Source organism: Struthio camelus, chromosome 27 (genome assembly GCF_040807025.1).
Source record: "Struthio camelus isolate bStrCam1 chromosome 27, bStrCam1.hap1, whole genome shotgun sequence".
NCBI lineage: Eukaryota > Metazoa > Chordata > Aves > Struthioniformes > Struthionidae > Struthio > Struthio camelus.
Genome location: NC_090968.1, coordinates 5,404,374 through 5,426,068, shown reverse-complemented (window position 1 = coordinate 5,426,068; position 21,695 = coordinate 5,404,374). Strand labels below are relative to the sequence as shown.

The following is a 21,695-nucleotide window of genomic DNA, read 5'->3' as shown; positions in this document are numbered from 1 at the left end:
TTCTGCATGTCTAGTTCAGGTCTAGATGTTCAGCTCAGGTGAAGCCACGCTTGAATAGAAAATGCATGAGGAACAGCTCATCTTGTTCTTTCTGCGTAGCATGTGCATGCCTTTGTAGTGTGATGGAGACGCTGTTAAAAGCACGGAGTTTAATCCCATAGCGTTCACTCGGGGAAGCTCTGGGTGAATTCAGAAAAGCTTTTCCTCTGGGGAGCCAAAAACCAGTGTCAAATCAATATATGCTGTCTTCTGGGCTTTGAAGAACTTCCCTCGAGTTGCTACCAAGTGGATAGAGTTCGGAGAATGTGCTAGTTTATCTTGCTGCCTGAAGACATTCACTTTATGAAAAATATTTAGCTCTCTTTCTACCTTGTTTTCGGTATAAACTGTCATTCCTGAAAGGCAGTTGAATGGTTAAGCGTTAGGCTTTCTACAGATGAGGAGGACTTGGGAGCTATACAGACTTTTGGAACAAAACACACTGACATAAAAGTCAAAGTAGCTTTGTAAATGCATGCGAAGCAAATAAAGGCTCAGGCAAGGCTTAAATATAAGGGAAATTGTGGTTATTGAGAAGAAGAAATATGTAGGATGATCACTGTAATGGCTGTTCATTTAATGTTTGTCTTCTGTAACGCCTTAATTGGTTTGTTTTGTCTAATGTAGCCATTTTATAGCTTATAAGCAGTACTTGGGAAAATAAGAGCTGCTAAATGGCTAAAAATGGAGATAAAGGCCAAGGTGCATGCTCTCAGGCCTTGGGCTCACCAGAGTAAAAGTGCGAATGCCAACTGAGTCAAGATGCAGTGGTGGGATCTCTAAAAAGGAAGCTATGTCATAGTATAGCAACTCGTCTGGGCAAAGCTCAAGAAGGTCTTGAGCGTAATTAGCCCTTAATAGCGTGAGCCCTGTAGGGATCTCTCAGAGTACTTCTTAATTGGGAATCCACTGTTTGGGGGTCTTTCTTGCATGAAAGATGCTTCATTTTTTAAAATGTGATGTGCTAGGGAAAGAAACAGTTTTCTGCCTGGGCTTAGACTGGCTGTTGCGGAATTAGTGCTGATCTCGTCAGATCATGTGGCACTTCATCCAAAAATGAATCAGAAGTCAAATACAGTGCAAAGTGGCACTTCCTCAAATATCACAGGGTAATGCAAGCGACTCAGCTATAATATGCTTCATGTATCTCTCTCCTATCTGCTCTGAACAAAGCCAGTGGTGCCATTGTCTCGTGTATGAAACTTCCCAGAGTTGGGTCTCTTTATAGCTTGTAATGTAAATGTTCAGTTGCTGTGCTAATTAACCGAAACGTCACCGCTGGTGACAAAACCTGAAGTCTAATGCTAGCCTTGGTTCGTGAAACTGCCTAGAAAACTTTGATAAGGCGTCAGGGAAATAAGATTGGGTTGTCTTTTCGTTTCTTCTGAGAACAATACCAGCTGTTTGAGCGTGGTGCTGGCGCTCGGGAAGGGGGATGAGGGAAGGTGCGTGCTCGTGTCTGCAGCGCTGTCGTTTTGCGAGCCCTCCGTGTGTAATATGGTTTTTCCGCCTTCCTGCTCTCTGGATATCAGCCTCTGAAAGGTTAATTCCATTCCCCACATTAAAGGCTGTGCCTGCTGCTCAGAGGCCCCGTCCAATAGCAATTAGAACAAATGAGCTCGGATTAGCTAGGTGTCGTGCCGAAATAGTATTTTTCATTTAATAAAAGAGGGCTGAGTGGAGAGGAATTTCTCTTCTGGCTGTAATTTCTGGTGTTTGGTTGTTTTTTCTGGGTAGGAGAGGAAGGCAGTCTGTTACTTAGGAATCGAGACTGTAGGAAGTAGGGCAGAGTGCTGGCTTAAAATAGTAATGAACGCTGGGCTGTTGGTGATGAACGGAGCTATTTAGGTAAATTCTGGGGTCCTGGTGAGGGCAGAGCCGAGTGCTAATCTAAAGACATTACTCGAGGCGCTATAGGCAGGATTCTTTGTGGCCTGTGTGGTTTTCCAGGTGTTCCCCACTCAATCCCGTGCACCTCTCTGAAGATGGCATTGGGATGCTGGGTGTATTTACTAGCTCTACAGTGTGTTAATGTCTTGGATGGTAATGGAATTAGACATCATTAAGCAGCGGGAGCGAGGAAACAGACTACGTAAAGGCATCAGCATTATCCTATAATGCAAGACTTGGCTCCGAACGGCCAGGCTGGTGCGGCTGTACAGAACAGCCTATGCGAGTGACACTTGAGACCCGCGTCAGGTGTGCTGTGAACACCCTTCGGGGCAAGGAGGGGCTCTTAGCTTGGTACCGGTGGTGGAGGAGAGGGCACAGCTCGGCCCGGAGAATGGTCTCTAGCTGGGGACTTCTCGGGTGGGTGCTGTGGACTGGAGGAGGAGGTTTGAGATGAAGGGTGGTAGGTGCACCTGAACGCAGAGGGTGCTCAAAAAAGGTAGGAAATTAAAATCTTGTTCTGCAGTTTTTAAAGGTTTCACTGGCAGGGAGGAGGATTGTTACGCTCTCTGGGCTGCGCTCTGACTCCAAACCTCCAGCCTCCAAAGCAAAATCTCACTGGTTTCTCTAACTGCAGCGTCTCCAGCTATGAAGCCATAATAGGATCTCGCTGTGTTTCCATTAGCAGCAGAGGTGGATGTGAGTGTATTGAGTAATGTGACCTCCTCCAGCTGGGAGCCTGGGTATGCTGCTTATATAGGGCTTGTTGGTTTTATCTATTTGGAAATCTAAATCAATCTCTTGACTTCTGAGTGCTTCTCCCCCTTCAGTAAATACCTTTGCGGTGGTGATGGCTTTAAGATGTAAATTTAAAGCACTTTACCCCAAGCCAAACATGGCGAGAGAGCACAGAGAGAGCACAGTGATCTCCCCTCGTGTAAGACAAGTGGTTCAGGATGAATTTCCTATAATCTTGAATATTCCCTTCTCCCAGCAGCAGGGAGAAATAATGTCGACAGTGCTCCCAGAGCAACTCCACTAAGAGTGCTCAGTTCCCTAGCCTGCTTTAGAAAACGTTCCCTCTTATAAGTTGATGAGAGATAGTGAGCATGGTAAAAATGGTTTTTCAAACAATATTATCCCAAAGTTGATGTAACACAAAGGTTTCCTGGAGGAAGGCCTTAGCAGAAGTGCAGAGAGGACTGTTTTCCAGTGCAGCAATAGCTGGGGGCTCAAGCCATTGAACTCTAACCCTGTTGCACAAAGGTCCACCGCAAAGATTGAATTTGTTTTTTGAGACTTTTTAAATGGCATAGGGCAGACTTTCACTTTAAAATGAATGGATTATGCATACGTTGGCCCAGGTCAGGTATAACCTCTGTGCAAGCGTTGCTAGGACTTGAAGAAGCCCATTCACCAGGCTACTTACACATTTATTTGCAAGAAAACTCCTGCTGATCTGCGATGTGGCCACTGGGAAGACTTTAATTAGCTCATAGCACCCTTCACGTAGGCCGCATCTCTGTATGGTGGTTACAAGGCGATGTGCAGGTATAAATGTCAAACATTGGAGCATGCACATCGCAAGGTATTTTAGAAATGCTTTAACCAGCACTGTTTCCAGTGTGAATGCAGCTCAGGTTGAAGCCTTAAAGCGTGAGGTGGGGAGAAAAGAGAAACCGAGACCCCAGTTGTGATTTTACTGTGTGTGAACTGGGTTTTTTTTCCCTGCAGTGGTGATTGCAAGTACTTGAATTCTTTCTTATTGATGATGTGGCCCCCTCTTACTGGATCCAGTGAAACAATCACTCCATCAAAGGCTGGGCTCTGCGCCTTCCCTCCCCATGGTTGGGCTCCAGCGTGAGTGTTTCTGGATGTTGCTTTGTTTAGTTTTCCATATGGAGCAGGCCATTTTATGCCACAACCTTGTCCTGAGTGAGATTTTGAAAGTACAAAACGCGCAAAATCATGTCCACCTAAAGTAGCTTTAAAATCGGCGCCAGCACCCACACCCCTCTTCTGCACACGGTTGGTAGGGTCAGATTTACATTTACCAGCAGGTGGGGAATTTGCCTTTGACACAAAGACCCTACTGTTCTTATATTAACGATCTATTAGTGGACTAGCTGTCAGCTTGCAAACCTTGTGAAAACAGGTGGTGAATTTCCCTGCCTGCTGACATCTAGGAATCCCCTCTCGTCTCCTTTGGTGAGCTCACTTTTTTAAGTAGCTGCAGCTGTTTACTGTGGACCTCGGTCTTTTTCTTTTTCTTTTTTTTTTTTTAATTCAAGCTTAGCAGTGACCCTCTCGAGTCAGCTGAGGAGAACGTCCCATCGATGGAACAGGTGAAGGGAAGATGACAGGTCTGCTGTGGGTTGGTGTGCTGCTGAGCGATCGTTTCATAGGCATACACGTTTTTGACTGCTGGAAAGTCTATGGACGTGGAGTATCTCAGAAGAGGTTTTTATTCAGGCTAGTCTTCAGGGCTTAGGTGCTCTCCTTCACGGTAGCTGATGAATTGACACTCAGCGGTGTAAGGAGCCTATGTCACCTGCATAGTACTTGGCTCTGGACAGGTTGTCTCAATGACAATCCCAGGCAAATCCGCATCAGCACCGGTCATTAAGAGATGGACCTATGCATAGCAGTGCAGACACTGTAAACTTAATGGGACCCTTGCAAGCAAGTACAATGTAGGTGTCTATCGTTCCTGAGGAGGCTGGGGAAAGAGGTTCGATGCCTGCCAAATGCGTTTTTGAGCCACCTTCCTTAAGCTGCAGTCAGAATGCTTTGGCGAGTATGAGACTGGCGTTGCTGGCCTTCCTGGAAGACGTGCAGTCTGAATCTGGGTCTCAGCTGCAGCTGAAGTTCAGCTTCGTTCGTGGGGAAATCCCAGCGGCAGGGGAAGAATCCATGCGTGAAGAGTTAATTTACATAGTGAAAGGTTTGTGGATGGCTCTCCTAGCTAAGAGCTGTGCGGCTGATGCGCAGTGACAGCCTTAAGTCGCCTCTGTTCTAATTAAATACTCCTGGTTTTAATCTCACCCAGCTCTTTGAGGAGGTCCATAGTGCACGAAGAAAGAGAGCACAGTGCCACGTCCCTGCGTGTACGCCCGGCTCCACCTAGCAATTCAGCAGCCTCTGAGAGCGAGCGGCCGTCTTCAGCTGTCTCCTGGCTTGCCTACCTTGGGAAATCTTGGCTCGCAGAGCCGTATCAGTAAAACCTCCTTGAGTAGCCTCGGTTTACTTTGGCAAAAGCGCCTCTTTTTCTTCTAGTCTGATAACACTATTTTACTGTCTGTGCTAGATGTTTTGCCAGCAGAAAAATAGTTTAAGGATAATTACACTCTATCCTGATTAAAGTTTTTAAAGAGTTCACGAGCCCAGTTCAGCGTAGTAGCTATTAGGTTTTAGAAGCTGTATGGCTTCCAGAATGCCCCCGTGGACTCAATTTAGGCATCTTTTATTATTTTCTAGCCTCTTGGCTTTACTCTTGGTAGTTCTGCAGGGCCAGAGGAGCTTTAAGCATGGTCTGGACTATGCTCTTTTGGCTCACGTTATGTTTATATTCAGGTTTTGATGCGGAGGACTGTCACTTGCTTTTTTTGGAATTAAATGCACCTGGCTTCTGAATGGACTGTGTGTGCCAGATTCTAGTAACTGAGAGGAAATGTGGCCTCAGAATTTGGGTGGTACTCCCTGAATTACCAAGAGGTAGCTGATAAGGTAAAGAGACTTGCTGATGGGATTGGCTCAATTGATTGGTCTTTCTCAGTTTCGAGTCTAGTATCGTGATAACTGTTACTGTGTCTCTCCCCCTTCGAAGAAATCATTCAGCTTGGAAGAATTCTAAGTACCTTACACAGTTTTGATTTTTTTTTTTTAGGGTTTATTGTGAGGAGATATTCTAGTTGTCCTACAAAAGAGGATCTGGCTCAAGGTGAGGAGCAGAGCGAGCTTTCTGAATCAATCAGTTGCATATGAAGAGGCTGGCCTCAGTTCCAGCAGCACAGCTCTGCCTAGTTTTGAATTGAACTGGGGAGCTGTGACCTCTTGCATTTAATGCTCCTGTATATTTGAAGTAGTTACCAATTAGTAGGAACTCAGACTTGCAAAATTGATGAGAAGGATACCCAAAGTCTTGTACTGGATGTTAATGAGGATAGAGGAAATGACAGTTTCAACGGGTGGTTGACACTGAACGCAGGAGGTGCGTGAAGGGCTGTGGCCCTCCAGGCTGCTGGAGCCCCCATAGCAAAGACTGTAGGTATAAAGTTGTTTCAAGGGTGGGATTTGTAAATGCTTAAAGCCTCCGAAATCCACAGTCTCTTATTCATAATGAAAAAGAAAAATTGCTGCCTTCAGAAGAGTAGAAGGAACATGCAAAAGTTTGGAGGAGGGCAAGCAGGAACTGTAATAATAATTGTTTCTGGCTCTTGCAGAATGTGTGCAAGGAAGGTGTTTGCTTTACTCGGTGACTCTTATGAGATATGAATATTATTTATTATATAGCTAGCACAATTCAGTGTCAAAGGGATAAGTTGCTTATTTTCTCAGGTGGTAGGAGGTTGGAGGAGCAATATATTTGCTCTACTTCATGATGATTTTGTTTCCACGTTGCTTCTGTAGCTGGAGAGCAATAGTACCCTGACATAGCAGTATCGGGACTTCTGTGCCAGCACTGCTTCAGACTGAAAAATGACACAGATTATTTGTCAGGGCTTGGTCCAGGCTTTGAAAAATCGGTATCAAGAACACATCTGTTTTTGCAGACGACTCTCGTGTAAACTTACCCTGAGGCACTCTAGGGGAGAGAAAACTTCATGCAAACGAGCACAGGGATTCTTAAAGCAAAGAGATCTTGGGGTTTTTATGACCAGAAACTTGTATGGATGTAATTTCAAGAAGTAAAGATTATTCCATGGAAAAATGGGTAGTTCCTAATAAATATTAGGACCAACAGCAAGTTTGAATTTGACAAGTTTGCTTTAGCTGCAGAGGTTCAACCCATAGTCTAAGTGTAAGAGCCTCTGCATCCTTTCCCGTTGCTTTGCTTGGCTTTCTGAATATTCCAGCAGGCCATTATGTGGCATTAGTGCTTGACATTTTGATCATAGTAAAAAGTTGATTGCTAGGACTTTTTCCCTTGAGGCTCTTCTTGAAGCGTGTTTTTTTTTTAAATTTTGTTTTGTTTTGCTTTGTTTTTTGCTCTCATCTCTTTAAATCTGTGTGGTGGACTCTGTCAGAACTTGTGCTTTAGTTAGGTTTCGTCACTGTTTGGACAGATGACCTTGGCGAGGCAGGGAAGGGCTGCCTGATTCGGAATAGCCTCAGAGCACTGGTGTGTTGTTACGGCCTCTGAGCTGCTGGAGCAGTTACTGGATGAAACGGGTTCCTGCAAAATTTTAACAGTGGCCCAAGGGGCCGGCCTGTTGCAGGAGGAGTGGTTGTGTTCTGCCTGCCTGCGAGGCTCCTCGTCTGAAATTGGAGGCGGTAGTCATTACGTATGCTTACTTCCCAGCTCACACATGTTCTTCATTGTAACCGTTTCCAAAGTATTCTGAGGTTAAAAGAGAAGTGCTGTAGGAGCTAGATCAATGGGTTCTGCATATTTGGGTGAGGGAGGCATGCCATGTGGTCTTGGACCATCGGAAGATGTTGTCATGGGACCCTGCAATAGAGAAATACTGGAGCAGATTGGCTAGTGCGTTGCTGTAGCTGTGATAAAGATGTCATCCATCACTTGCCTTCCAAGTGTTTGTTCCCTGTTAATTACTGTTACAGCTTTGCACTTTGCTGAAACTTAAGCCTTCTGTGAACACAAAATGGCATTGCTGTTACCTTTCATCACTGAACCAGGTGGACTTCTCCAGATTATTGCTTCTTAGTCAGTTGGCTCAGTTTGAGCCCTAATAGTCTTTGCTCAACTCTGAATAAAAGAATGTAGGTTACACGTGAATGGGAATAGAGAAGATGTCTGATAAAAATAACATTAGACTATTTGGAAATTGAAAAAAAAACCACTGAGCTGCCGCTCATGCTATCCATAGTTCAACACAGGAGGTAGTTTTTTCTTAGCCTTTCAAAGGTGATACAGATGCCTCCCATGCAGACTTTTTACTGTGGATGTTTCTGCCTTTGGCAGCTGGGTCTGACTTTCTCAACAGTTAGATCTCCACTGCGGCAGAGGGACATATGTCATCCCGAATTGTCAAATTTTTAGCGGAATGTCAGTCTAATATTTTAGATGCCTTCTAGCACGAGTGGAGAGGGTTCAGTAGTTGGAAGCTATTAGTACCTTACGTTGTGTTTCTGAGCATAGAAATGATGGCTTTGACTTTGCTTAGTTTTGCCTGAGCTGTACTGGCTGTTTCAGGACGCCTGAAATGTGCGCTAAAGGAGGCGATTGCATTAAACGCCCTTCAGGCGCACCCCCATATGGGTGTCGGGAATTGCAGTGCAATCTCTCTCGAGTTTGTTACAAAGCATTTTTAATCCTGGGTGACTTTTGTGGACTTCAAGCCCAACTCACCCCGGTGCGAGAGGACACCTCCTTTTCATTAGAAGCCCCAGCTGGTCAGGGTCCCAATTAAGCCTTGCTGTAGTTGTCACTTTAAGCAAATACTACTTGCTCCTTTTTCAGTAATGAACGCTGCTTGTTGCTTTGTACAGTCATCCAAGTGACTCTTAAATATATAAACATAATACGAGAATCACTTTGTTTTCTCTTCCGTAGCATTGGCCTCGTCTTTCTGGAGGTGTGGATCAGTCAGCCCTGTTTTTTCTGGGAAACTATCCTTGTTTAACCTCCACTGCTGCCACATTCTCCAGTGCGGGGATGATAGGATCCTTGTTTTGTTTTAAACCCCTCTGTTATGAAAATCAGTGATAGATTACGTGATTTGACCTTATCTGTGTTGGAAGAGCCATGATTAAGTTTAACGGGGGCACAGCTTAAACATGGACGTAACAGTATGGCACAGGCTTTCCTCCTGGAGGAATACAGTCTTTTGGCAGTGGCGGAGGGACAAATGAATGAGCTCGTTTGCCAATGGACTCTCAGCTCTGATTTTGCAGAATGCATGGCAGAAAAGCATCTTTTTGCCAAATTCTTCAGTCTTTAACTATCCATAGCCTCCTTTTTAGTTGGCAGGCTGAGAATATGCACATGCCCCTGGACTGGCAAATCTGCACTAATTTTTCTGCCAATCAATCTTCCACTGTAGTCTAGCAAAGATACTGCTATCCTTTCACTGCAGTCCTTGAGGCACGGCTGACCACATCCGTTTTACCCCTCGAAGTTCACTTGCAGTTGTGTTCTTTTGCTTGTGGTTTGGGGTGCAATGTACGTCCTACTAGCAGAGTGGGAACTGAGGTGTTTTCTCAGCCATCTATAGCCTGTATGTTGATGCCCTTGCAAAATCATAAGCCCCCGACCTAAAGATTTCATTATGTAAATTGGCCTGGGTACAACGTATGATGTTGTAAGCAAAGGGAAGATCGCGTGAGGATCACAGCAGTAGATGTTCACAAGAAGCTTAATGTTGTGAATGCTTTAAACTTCATTTTTGCTAACTTATTTGTGGGCAGTGCACGAAAGGAGCTGGCTGCGAGGATGAGTTCAACGCTCTGTCTCTTCATGGTGCTTTGGCAGTCTGTCAGTAGCCATGAAGTTTCTTTTTGTGAGATGAGGACATCTTTCCCCATTCTGCAGATGGGAACAGGAAGTGAACAGGACACGGCTCTCCCCTTGCCTCAGGGTGTGAGGTTTTAGCCCCTGGGCCAGGCGTCAATCTGATGGCTTAATCTTTTCCTCTAAGCACTGTGCCACCACTGCTTCCACTTTCTGCAAGCAAAGGCTAGCTCCAGTGAGGACAGTCTTCCTCTGCACCTTCTTACAGTATTGGTCACTTCAATGGCACTGAGTATTAACGAGGATAACGTTCAGATCTTTTAAAATATATATTAGTGTGTCAGATAACTGCTTGCACCGAGTTGATTAAAGCCTTTATACAAGTTATACCGGCTAACAGGATTACTTGCTTTGACAACCCTAATTACTTAAGTACTTGTCCTCCTCACTTGCTGCATGCAGGAAACATAATCATTGGTGGTTTTCGGTTTTGCTAATGCTTCAGCTCAAGTGCATAGTTTCGGATGACTTGCTGGTGTGCAAAGGACTTTTTCCTGCAGCCCTCACAAACTTGTGAAGAGCTTGGCAATTCTCTTGGTGTATCACAGCACAAATATCTGCTGTTGCAGTGCTGCACCGCTGGCTTGGGGAATCGAAAGCCCTTTCTTAGGGTGGGATAGCAGGAAGCATATCGAGTAGGAAATAGGCAATATGGAGTAATCCCTTGTCTACTAGGAGATCTTTGCTGTGTGCATATGTCCCCAGAACGATCCTCGTCTCTCTTGCTTCTCTGGAGCAGATTTCTCTCCGCGAATCTCGCAGCCACGCTCCACGTTCGCTGGAGTTTGGCTCACAGACTGGCAGAGCAGAGACAGAGCCGATTCCTTATCGTGCCCAGCTCCTTGTGGGAGTTGAGTTGTATGAAGCCAGCAGTGAAAACTTACATAAAAGTTCTTGGCTGCTCGCATCAGCATATCCTCATATTTTATCTTGCATAACTCTGCTCACTGGGGCTACCAAGAAAAGGCAAAGCAGACCATGCCAGCAGCTTTCCATGGATCTTTTTTGAATTGCGCGATGGGCATTACTGCTCCTGTGATCACGTACCATTCTCATTAAACTCTCTAGCCAAACTTCTGTGGGCTTTTTTCTTAGCTATCACTGTAAACTCAAGTTGGCTCCGGGTTTAGTGGCCATTTTTGACAGCCTGGAAGTGCAACGGTGTGCAATATTGTGCTGAAAAGTTCCTGCTTCTCTTGAATCTTCTTTTCTCTTCCTTACAAATTGTTTGACCTTCAAACGCTCTCTTGCTTCCTTTGGAGTCTGATGGCAAGTGCTAGGACAACTGCCCAGTTGTTTACCAGCCACTCACTGCAGTGTGTCCGAAGCCTGCTACCCGCAGTTGAGTCCTTTGCACGTTTGCACAGAAACCTTTCTGACTTTCATTGTTCCATTTGAACCCATTTATATGTCAGACCTGGAGCTTCTCTCTGCCTGTATCTGCAGTGCAAATGGTACTGTCATTACGCAAATCCAGAGAACGTGGAGAAAAAAATGTTGAATTCTGCAAAATGTAGAGTTTTTCATCGGTAACCAGAGAAGTCACCCTTTTTTCTTAGGCAATAGAGATGAGCAATACATGCAATAAAAAATACTGTGTCCAGCCTGTCTTGGTACACGCAGGGGTCTTGCTTAAACTTCTTTAATTGGAGGCTCCTTGGGGAAAGCACTGCATGTGTCCCGAACCATTTAAGGCAACGTTGGGCACTTAGCAAGTGCACAACCGGTAGAGCAAAACTTTCAAAGGGGTAGATGAAAGAGGGCCACCTTATTGCAGGTGCTGGGTCCCCTTTCATTATATCTGCTCTTGTTCTCCTCTGTCCTACATTTCGCGTTATTTGAAAATTGATGTTCAGCTGCAAAGAATCTCTTGAGCTGTCTTTCTCCTTTTCTCTCTGCCCCCTGGGTTTCTAAACTAAGTAGCTATGCTATTATTTGCATTTAAAAGAACTCGTTGCATTACTGTTAGTTACTGTATTATTGACCAGCACTGTTGCTATGCCTGTTAAATTCGACATGGTTTGGCACGCGGGGTGTCTTTCGTGGATGACTGCTAAGAACGTCAGCTTCATTTGCATATCAGTGATATTTTTCTCCTCTAGCTGGATTACAGTTAAGCGCAAATCTGTCTTTCACCGCACGGCACGATCATATCACAGAAGCGGGAGATGTGGAAGAGGTGGTACATTATCTAGTGAGTGGGTACAGTCACAGGCGGTGTGTGCTGGAGGTGCTGCGTCCTCAGCAGCAGGCTGGCAGGAGAATGATTAAAATGGCTGTAAAGCCCCCGATTTGCCTGCGCGATTCGGAGTAGCCTGGAGGTTGCCCAGCAAGGCTAGGGGGTCTGGCCCGCGGTCTCACGGGCCTTGCACCCAGGAGTCCTCTCCCAGCTGGATAAGAGGCTTTTCTCCTCGCTCTGTGTGCGGCAGCAGCGTGCGTTTCCCCAGGGAGGCCCGAGGAGCAACACCTACCCTAAAATCTCTTCCCCTTCCATGCACCCTGCAGAATTACTCCCTCAATAGAGCTTTGTCCTAATCTGTTTGGTTCTGCTGTGACGGGGATGTTGAAAGGGCTGAACTAGATGACTGAGGAGATACTGCTTATTTCAGTTGTTTTGAGAAGGAAATGGACTCCAGGACCTCAGATGATCTCTGTGCTGCATCTCAGTGATAAGATGCAAATTGCTGAGTGGTGCGATGGAGCTGCCATTAGCTGGAACAGTGCACTTTCGCATCTGCTTGATGGGATTTTACTTCCAGTTTTTCTCCTTGTTTCCCAAACATCCAGGCCTTCTTCCTGGAATGTATTTTGAATTAAGACACTGTGTAGCCTTTCAGTAATATGCAAGGGTCACATGTTTGTCTTTTTTTTTTTTTTTTTTTTTTTTGTTAATTAACCTGGCCTAGGAGAAGGTAGATGAGTAAGTCAGATGGTTCTGACTCGTAACTATTATTTCTATGTTATATATGGTTCCTTTCTGCTAGAGGTCACCTTCTCACAAATAAGAGTTACCTGGCATGAAAATAATAATGGTTTTTGACGTTGTTTTGTATCTAGATTTAAAAATTAGGTAATGTGTTGCAAATAGATGAGCGCTGTAGAAATGCTTGCCTTTAACATGGGATGACATCGAGATTAAACAATTACTAAGCTTGAGGTTAAGCTTTTTGAAGTCATACTGAAAATGGCCTGTACTGAGATGTGAGGTTGGTGTGTGGTGAAGGTAGCTTCTGCTTTACGAGTATGTGCAATTTCCTGATAAGCTAGAATTGTAAACGTTGGTCCTCCTACCTTAAATTGCTAGTTTCTGGGAAACAATACGTTTTTCTCCTTGCTTTTCCTGATATTTGCATGCAGTCCTGTTACAATGCAACATTATGATGGCAGCTAAGCTCACTGAATTCGGAGATAGCTTTATTGCCTGCGTTTTCTGTGGATGCATATGGCATTTTGTCTGCATACGACAGCTTCTTAAACATGCTGAGGGGTGTAGCTTCAGTTGCTCTGACAGCATAGCTTTTCTTCTTTTGGTATTTGAGAGCATAATTTTAGTGAAAGTGTATTTCTGAATGTATGCTCATCTTTAAGCTTGGAACGAACGTCTCCTGCTGAAAAGACTGTGATTCTTTCCTCCGAAAGAGACATGTTGCTAACTTCTTCACTTCCATTTCCAGCTGTCCCATTTCCTCCCACGCAGCGGCTCACTCTGAAGGAGGTGTTTGAGGATGGGAAGCCTCGGCTTGACGTCTTGAAGAGCCACTTGGTAAAGGAAGGGCGCCTGGAAGAGGATGCGGCGTTGAAGATAATCAATGATGGGGCTGCCATTCTTAGGCATGAGAAGACAATGATCGAAGTGGAGGCTCCAATCACAGGTCAGAGAGCTTTCTGCGGCTGCACTCCTAAATAAGGCCCATCTAGGAAACAATCTGCTACTTTGAGCAGCTTGCTTCTGCTGTGTTCCTTCCACTAGTGTTGAGGCAGTAAGGTTTTTAAATTGCCTTCACTCTCAGAAGAGAGGATTTTGCTAGTGTAGATTGAGTACATCTTTTCAGAAGCTGGATATAAAGCGGGGTGGCTTAGGTCAGAGCGAAGCCATACTATGCTCCCTGTTGCTGTCATGACCTTTCTTTTCTTGGCATGTAATTCTGTCCCTCTTTTGTGCTGTTCTTCCTCTCCTAGTGTGCGGTGACATTCATGGGCAGTTTTTTGACCTGATGAAGTTATTTGAAGTTGGAGGATCACCCAGTAACACCCGCTACCTCTTCCTGGGAGACTATGTGGACAGAGGCTACTTCAGTATAGAGGTGACAAATAAACTTGAGCCTGCTGATGATAATACTAGAAGTGTTGAAATAAACTAGCAAATACAGCTCTCTCTTATACTGGATTTTATCCTTTTGTATCCTTTTGCATATGATGAAAATCACATGGTAGGTAACTTACCTGCAGTACAATTATGGTGAAAAAGCGTTGCCCAAATGTGACATTAGTTACAGTTGAGAATTGTGTCCTCATACAGTGAGAGAGCTAAACAGCAGCAGTAGGGTTAATATCTGAACTCTGGCTTCTGAATTCTAGTTTTAATATTACTTGCAGCTGTCAGTCAGTGGAATAAGAGGGAGAGTTGACTGTGTATTACAGGCAACAGGATCCTGCAAGGCAGTGGGAAGCAAATGTTTAAAAACTTGCAGGATTCAGCTTAGTGGTGACAAGAAAGCACTACACTACTGAGTCATTGCTTCCCTACTGTCCCCCTGAAAGCATCAACCTTGCATTGCTGTAGACGGGGTCAGGAGAAAGGAGCACTGTATCACCTGGGATGTTGTGTATCTCACTGTGACCCACAAGCGTAGTGCTGAGGCCTTTAATTGTGTACCCAGCCATGCTGTGCCTATGTGACAATCTGCCTTGTCACAATAATGCTGTCACATTTCAGACATCCGTGGAACATCCGGCGTCGTGTTAGGATTTTGCAGCTCTGTGGGTTGCCGCTGACCGAGTACTGGGTAAGGCTGTGAGTTGTTGGCCTTAAAGGGCAAAGTAATCGATGGGTACCCATGGCTGCTTCTGACTCATTGAAGACTTGCAAGTGACAAAGCAAGCAGCATGGGAGAGCTATTAGCAAATGCCGCAGACCCCAAGGGATTGCAGTCTTTTCATTTCGCAGAGGCAGAGTTGAGTAGAAAAGGAATGCTTATTCCAGGTGAAGGCAAAGTGACAGGTGACATTTTAGAAACTGGGGGCATAAAAGATGGCAAAGCCAGGGATGGTGGGGCCTGGAAGTAACAAAATAAGTGTTAGGAAATCATTTCGGCTTCTCACTGGAATGGCACGTGCCACAGTTAAGGAACAGCTGCGCTGTTGGGTCTGCAAAGAAATTTTTCTGTACAGAAGTCAGTTAAATATTGGGGAGGAACTCTCAAGTCAAGTGAAGGAAGTTAGTGTGAGTGTTGCTTTGAAGGATTCTGCAGAGAATTTAGGAGGGCACCACATACAGCTTGTGCTTTAACAACTTTCTGGCTTATTTCCACCTTTATACTTCCAGTGTTCCTAAATATTGGCGGTAAGCCGAGGTGTGACAGTGAGCAGTTTCTGGGATAGTGGACACACTGATGCTCAAAGGTGGTGTTGTGTGTGGCTGTTGGATTTCTGGTGGTGCTGGCAGGAGTAACCCTGAAACCTCCCTGGGGCGGAAGGGGAAGAACAGGCATATGATTGTTTAAATTGTTTGGTTTGTGCAAAATGAGTTTGTGGTTTAAGTATATTTACCTGGAAAAGAGATTGTGCTATTGCATAGCAACTCTTTCTGAGATAGGAAGGTTTGGGGGAGGGTATTAACTAAAAAACTTTCAAATGCGATTGTTGTACCCTGGGTCTACACGTGAATTTTATGGATCCCGGGTGGTCAAGTGCTTTTCCCATCCTATGCTCTTACCCTGTGATTGTTCTAACTTGGGGATTTTACTGCTAGATCTTCAGAAGTGAGTGTCTACATTTGAGATCCGTGCCGTGGCCTCTGCATATTGTGATAGTATTGAAGAATTCCTAGATGATGGCTGAGCCTGTCTTGGAGAACAGAGTTGATGGGAAGAGGAGTTGTATTTGTTTTTTGTGTTCTTCCTCCTCAGGAGGAAGGCCTGAAAGCTGTAGTAAGTGAAATTCTTCACCATCAGGTCTTGGCTGAGGCCTGACACTCTAGCACAGGGGCCTGTACGGAGCAGCCCAGGGTTTTAGGGCTTGAGAGCCCTGGGGGTAGTTGGTCTTCGTGAGCTCTCAGCATGAAGCTTTTCATGCTGTTCTTGACCCTTCTCTTTCCCCTTTCCCCTTCAGTCTGCAGTAGGGGGGAGAAAGCCACCAACCACTCTCTTACCCCACAGAACTAGCATTGATCTTTCACGAATCAGGGTGGGCTTTGATTAGTACATGCGGGGGCTGATCCAAATGTCACTGATAAAGCAGAATCTAGAAGGCTTGATTCTTGATTCCCTTGTTCTTATTGATGTGTGCCTTTTCTTTCCTCCTACTGCAAAGTGCAGCCTATGTGTTTTAAGAGATTCCCACTTGGGTATGCAGCAACCTCAGCAGCGCTGGTTTCTATAGTGAAATGGCAGCAGTTTAGCAGCTGACTTGGAGGATAGCTATAAGCAAAGAGTTAAAAGCACCTAACGCGTGCCTGTGTTTTTTGGAAGACTTCTGGTTTATAAGATGCAAATGTTCCTGGCAGCTGTAGCAACTGGCCTCCTAATTGCAGAGATCAATATTTGAAATATTTTAGCTTTGCAGTTGTGACCACTTTATCACAGAGGTTCAGGTGACTGAAAGGCCTCCAGATTTGGCTGTGCTTTCACTGTAGCAAAGGTGAAGAACGGCAGCATCATCAGGCTTTCATGAGTCACAGCACAAACTTGTGCATCCATATGCTGGGGCTGGGTGGGGATATTACCGAGTGCCTGCCCAGAGCAGCTGATAATCATGACCTTTTAACTGAATGAAATAGGAGGTAATTGCATAATTGCATCCTGATGTGGGCAATCAGGAAACAAGATGCAAAACTGGGGGCCAAGGAGGTGTTAAGGCAAACTGGGTTGCTTGTTAACAGCCCACATAACCCTTGTAAGGTTTCCCTATTGCTGTGAATATTTGATTGTCAAGGTAAAAGCAGCAGTTTATAGTTCAGACAGAACCTTGAAAAAGCCCCAAAGCCTCTGTTCATCAGCTCAGCTGGATATCTTCAGTAAATTATTTCTGGGCCTCTGGCTTAGGGAAATTCTCATTTAAAAACATTCATTCCCAGTAAGTATAACGAGGCCACAAAGAGTGTTTTAAAAAAAAAAGAAAGAAAAAGTGGGGGAGAGGGAAGGGAAGCAACTGTGTGAAAGCTGAGACTGCTGATGCCTGATGGAAGAGGACTGTGCAAAGTGTTTGCTTTCAGTCCATGTTGCAAAGCCCACTGCAACAGCCGGGCTAACCGGCGTGCAAACGGCCCCAGTGGGAAAGGCCTGGACCGGATGGACGGAGAGGCAGAACTCGTTCCCCTCCCATGCACACATCTCTCTGTGCTTGCACCACAGTTTGTAAAGGAAGCTGGCAACATCGCTATGTCTCTTCTTGCACCTATTTGGGGGCCACGCAGAGGCATGGTGGGTCTCCCCACAGACTTGGTGGGAACATCTGCTTTTGCCCTTGCGTGCAGAGATAAGGGACTGTGCAAAGCCTTGCGGTTCTGTTCTGCAAGCTCTGACTCGTTTTCCTGGACTGGTCTGTTTTATATATGAAAAACTAAAAAAGAAATTGTTCCATGAACTGTGATATTAACGAAGCCAGGTAGGGTATGGATTATCCCTTTGCTGCTCTGCTGTCGTAACCACAGCCTCACTGGACAAGAGAGCTGTAGCTTGTCTGGAGTTAGGCATTTGCTCTTTTTCGTCAGTTGGTTTCTTCACCTGTCCCTCAGGGAAGACGTTTTCCTCTTTCTGCAATTCAGTTACTTCTTGTTGTTGTTCGTGGGGGTGTTTTGTTGTTTTTTTGTTTTTAACCAGATTTTTAATTGCTTTTGAGATAGTTGTCAAATTTGTTTGGACTTAGTCCGTGGACTCAAATGTTGTAGGAAAGGGACTGACAAGCAGCAAGGAAATCAGGCTAAACATCTCCATTTCGAGATGTTGATGAGACAGCATCCTCATGAAGGATTCTCTCATCAGTCTGCAAGAGGGAAAGATGCTTCCTGCAAAGCGCTTGCAAATACAAGCTTAATTAATGCACACCTCTTGACCCTTAACACAGGAGAGGTCTGTCCACATGTTACTCAGCGATGGACCCTTCTGATTGGTGATGCCAGGAACTGCCGTAATACAATGAATAAATGATTTAATTATAAAATGAAACAATTATTATAACCACAAGGAGAATCTATGGAAAGAGGATATTCATCAGTAAAGATAGAGCGATAATGGTGTACACCTTTGCCACACTAGTTTTTTGAATTCAATTACAATGGGACATATTATCATTGTCTAATTAGAGAATTAAACGTACAGTAATTTTGCCAGACTAGAATGTACTGTTTTATCTGGAATAATTAAATATTAAAAAAAGATCCAGTCAATGTTGTAAACCTAAAATTAGCCTCAGCTGCTTTGTTTGCCTTGTATGCGTGTGCAGAGACGCACACGTTTTCGGTGTTACTGAAAGGGAGCAGCAGAGAAACGCGAGGGAGGAATATCGCCCAGAAGGAGCACTGGGCTGTAGAGCGCGCAGTCCGTACAGCAAGCCCTGGCCTCTCCCTGCTGCAGATCTGTCTCTGGGAGGCAGATGTGCATTTCCAGTGGAAAGAGGAAATCCATCAAATACTGTCTTTTAGCTTGGTGTTGGGCTGTGCAAAGTGAGTTGGCTTCACTCTCCTTGCAGTTTCCATTTAGTGCCTTTAATATCATACTTTTCTGTAACAATCTTCAACTGTTGTGTCCCTTTGCAGCTCTCTGCCACGTCCAACTGAAAGGTAACTGCTAAGGTAGATTCCTGGCTGCACCCAGGACCCGGCTGCAGGAATTCTCGCATGCTGGTTCTTCTGTGCCTACTTCAAAGCGTGCTGGCAGGCTCAATGCTTATAACCTTCTCTCAAATGCTGGGTTTTATAAATTGTACGTGAGATTACATTGTGGCTTGTTGCAGGCAGGTTTGGCAGCAATCCCTCTTGCGTTTGCACTGGATCGCAGGTAGCAGTTCCTCTTGCAGTTCACCCTCTGCGACATGCTGAGCTTTCCTCTGGCCAGAGCCTTTTGAGTGAAAGTTGTATCAAGCAGGGGCACATGCCTGACTGCTTGGCCTTGGGCTTCAAGCTGATAGGCGGAATGAGAAGAGGAGTATTTAAGTCTAGTAATCCATAATTGTCTCAAGCTGCTACTGGGCTATTGTAAACATACAGTAATCAATTCCTGGGCACAGCGCCTTGAAAATCTGGGAAAAGGATCTGTACAAAGTACCAGGAAACATCTGATGCATGTGAATGTAGAAATCCGCTTTGTTTTTTGTTCCAGCCCCGCCAGAGCTAGCAAGGACTGTTGAATGTTCTTTACTCGTCACTAACCCACTGGTACCTTTCTGTCGGTCGGCCCCCGATTTTTGTAGTTGCTTATGAAATAGCTACAAACCATGTGGAACTCCAGCCTTGCAAAAGAAGTTTGCTCCAGACTGCAGCCTTGCAAAAGAAGTTTGCTCCAGACTGGTGTGGTTTGGCTGGTGTATTTCCAGGAAGAATTGTGGTGCTGAGTAACTCTGTTCCCTCCCGTTCCATTTTAAAATGCTTTTAATGTATTTTTAAATATCCCTTCTCCACCTTGCTAGCCTTCTAAATATCATTAATGCTAGAACAGCTTCAGATCCTAACATCCCCCTCTTTATTGAGGGCGTATCTTTACGTTGGTGCTTTGCTTTGAAACAGAGAAGCCAGGGTTGGTTGCTTTCCCCAGTCCTTAGCAAGTCCTTTGTTTTGTTTTTAGTGACTTTCATTGTGCAGTTCTCATGCTAGCCCAGCAACGTAGCACTTGGGATGCAAGTACAGCAGGTTAAAGCTTTAAAACACAGCATAATTATAAACGTTTTTGTTGGGAACGTTCCTCCTGTTAATAGATATAATAAAACATTGCTTTTGCTAGTCCTAACCACAGCTTAAATCACCCAACGCTATCTCTGGCCCTGCTTCTGTTCAATTTTAAAATTCTGTATTTGTAATCCAGTTTTTTCTCTGCAGTTTGAATTTTGAATTAGCTAGAAACGAGCGCTTCACAGCTCCTTGGGATTCAAGGGATCCTGCATGTAGCTAGAATGACTAATGTAAGGCTTACCTTAGAGGTTCAGTGTTCAAATACCGTGATATCTAAGGTATCTGTACTGGAAACTAGCTTGAGGTTGGTTTATTTTGGTCGCGGAGGCCGTTTCCATGCCACAGCAGCTGGTTCCTGGAGTTGTGTGCACCAGATCAGCAGTGTTTTTAAGTGTAAAACTGTTGACAGACTCCATAGTTCCCATTCTGAAAGAGTGTGCTGTTTCTGTAGCATGTCAGCCTAAAGGGTAAGCTCTTATTAGAAACTTTAATCCAGATCTTAAAGCTTGTTGTCGTTATGGGTTGTCCTTCCAGCGCTCGAAATCAACAAGGGGAATGTGGTAACGTTTCCCCACACTTTAGATATCAGCTGATTTAGCTGTCAGCTTGGCAACCCAGAGCGCAGAAAGGTAAGTGTGCTTGCTCCCCAGCACTCCCCTTCCTCCTTTCGCCTCTTCAGGAAAGCATCATGAAGTATTTCTGGGGCCCTGCTAAAATGATTGTTTCAATTTGACTTTGGTCTGTGCCTCATCAAAGATAATCTTTTTACAGGTGTTGCTGCTCAGATAGGGGATGTGGAAAGCCCTTTTCAAAGTCGGAAGGCTTTACTAAGCTCTTTTTCTGGCTAGGGTTTTCCTGTTTTGAACTTGAACTTCACATGACTATAGTGTAAGCAGAAAAACAGAAGGGGAGAAAAAAACTCGGTGAAGAAGATCAAGTTTAATCTTTCTGATGTTTAATGCACTTGATAAAATGGTTAGTAAGATAGTTAAGTCTGTTATGCTTGAGGGTCTCTGGTTCACATTGCAACAGGACATCTGGATTGCACATCTTACTGCGCATCTGGTTTTGCTTTGCTGCTCTGAAAATGGGTGCTTTTTTCTTTGGTTTCTGCTGGAAGGAAAAACTGCCCCCACCCAGCCCAGCCCAGAGTCAGTTTCAGTTGAATGCGATCTCATTTGTCACTTCTCCAACTCAGGCCTAATATAGAGAAATGCGCAGTGTGGCTTTCCCCCACTGGTGGAGTTGGCCAAGATAAGATCTACTGCCGATTATGGAGCTGGGTTTCTATCAGGGTTCCACTTCGAAATCAGCTTGTTGGGTGTCTTCCCAGAAACACTTAGTGAAGTCTGTGGATGATTAGTACCCTATAAAAGATTTTTATTACATGCCATCTTCTCCTTCCCTCTCTTGCAGTGTGTGCTGTATTTATGGAGTTTAAAGATAAATCATCCCAAAACACTGTTCCTCCTTCGAGGGAACCATGAATGCAGGCACCTCACAGAATACTTCACCTTTAAGCAGGAATGTAAGTATGTCCAGATCTCAGCAGTGTAAGTATTTAAATATGTTAACTTTGTTGTAGCCAGGCGAGGCTCTTAATTTTTGTGCCTGCCATGAGTGATGTTGGCTAGCTCTCAAAAATGGAGCTGTACCAACCTATTGTCTTTTTCCCTGCATGCATAGCTTTTCTCCTAGCAAGTTGCTTCAGCGCCCACTAAAAAAAAAAGCAACGTTAAGTCCTGTGAAGTACTGAGTGCATGTTGATGTGGCCTTCTGGTAGCAAAGAACGAATGTGGATGGCAGAAATGCGAGCACATCTCCTTGTCTTGCTGACAAGCCAGTTGCAGGCACCCCCCCCCCACTCCCCTCCCCCGACTTTCAGGCCCAGCAACATATAATTACTGCCAAATGACTTTCAGCTCCAGATTGTGCAGCTGGGATCAGTGATTACAATTGGAAGCAAATAAA

At 44.8% G+C, this 21,695-nt stretch overlaps 1 protein-coding gene across 2 annotated transcripts in view; it reads left to right on the top strand.

Moving 5' to 3' along the window:
* The window catches only part of PPP3CC (protein phosphatase 3 catalytic subunit gamma), a 42,907-nt gene that overhangs the window by 4,470 nt on the left and 16,742 nt on the right, over positions 1 to 21,695 (top strand). For both annotated transcript variants that reach the window (XM_068920612.1, XM_068920611.1), the window contains exons 2-4: positions 13,297 to 13,494; positions 13,802 to 13,926; positions 21,141 to 21,252. In XM_068920612.1, coding sequence (XP_068776713.1) covers positions 13,297 to 13,494; positions 13,802 to 13,926; positions 21,141 to 21,252 — 435 coding nt within the window. The remainder of the gene's footprint in view (positions 1 to 13,296; positions 13,495 to 13,801; positions 13,927 to 21,140; positions 21,253 to 21,695) is intronic.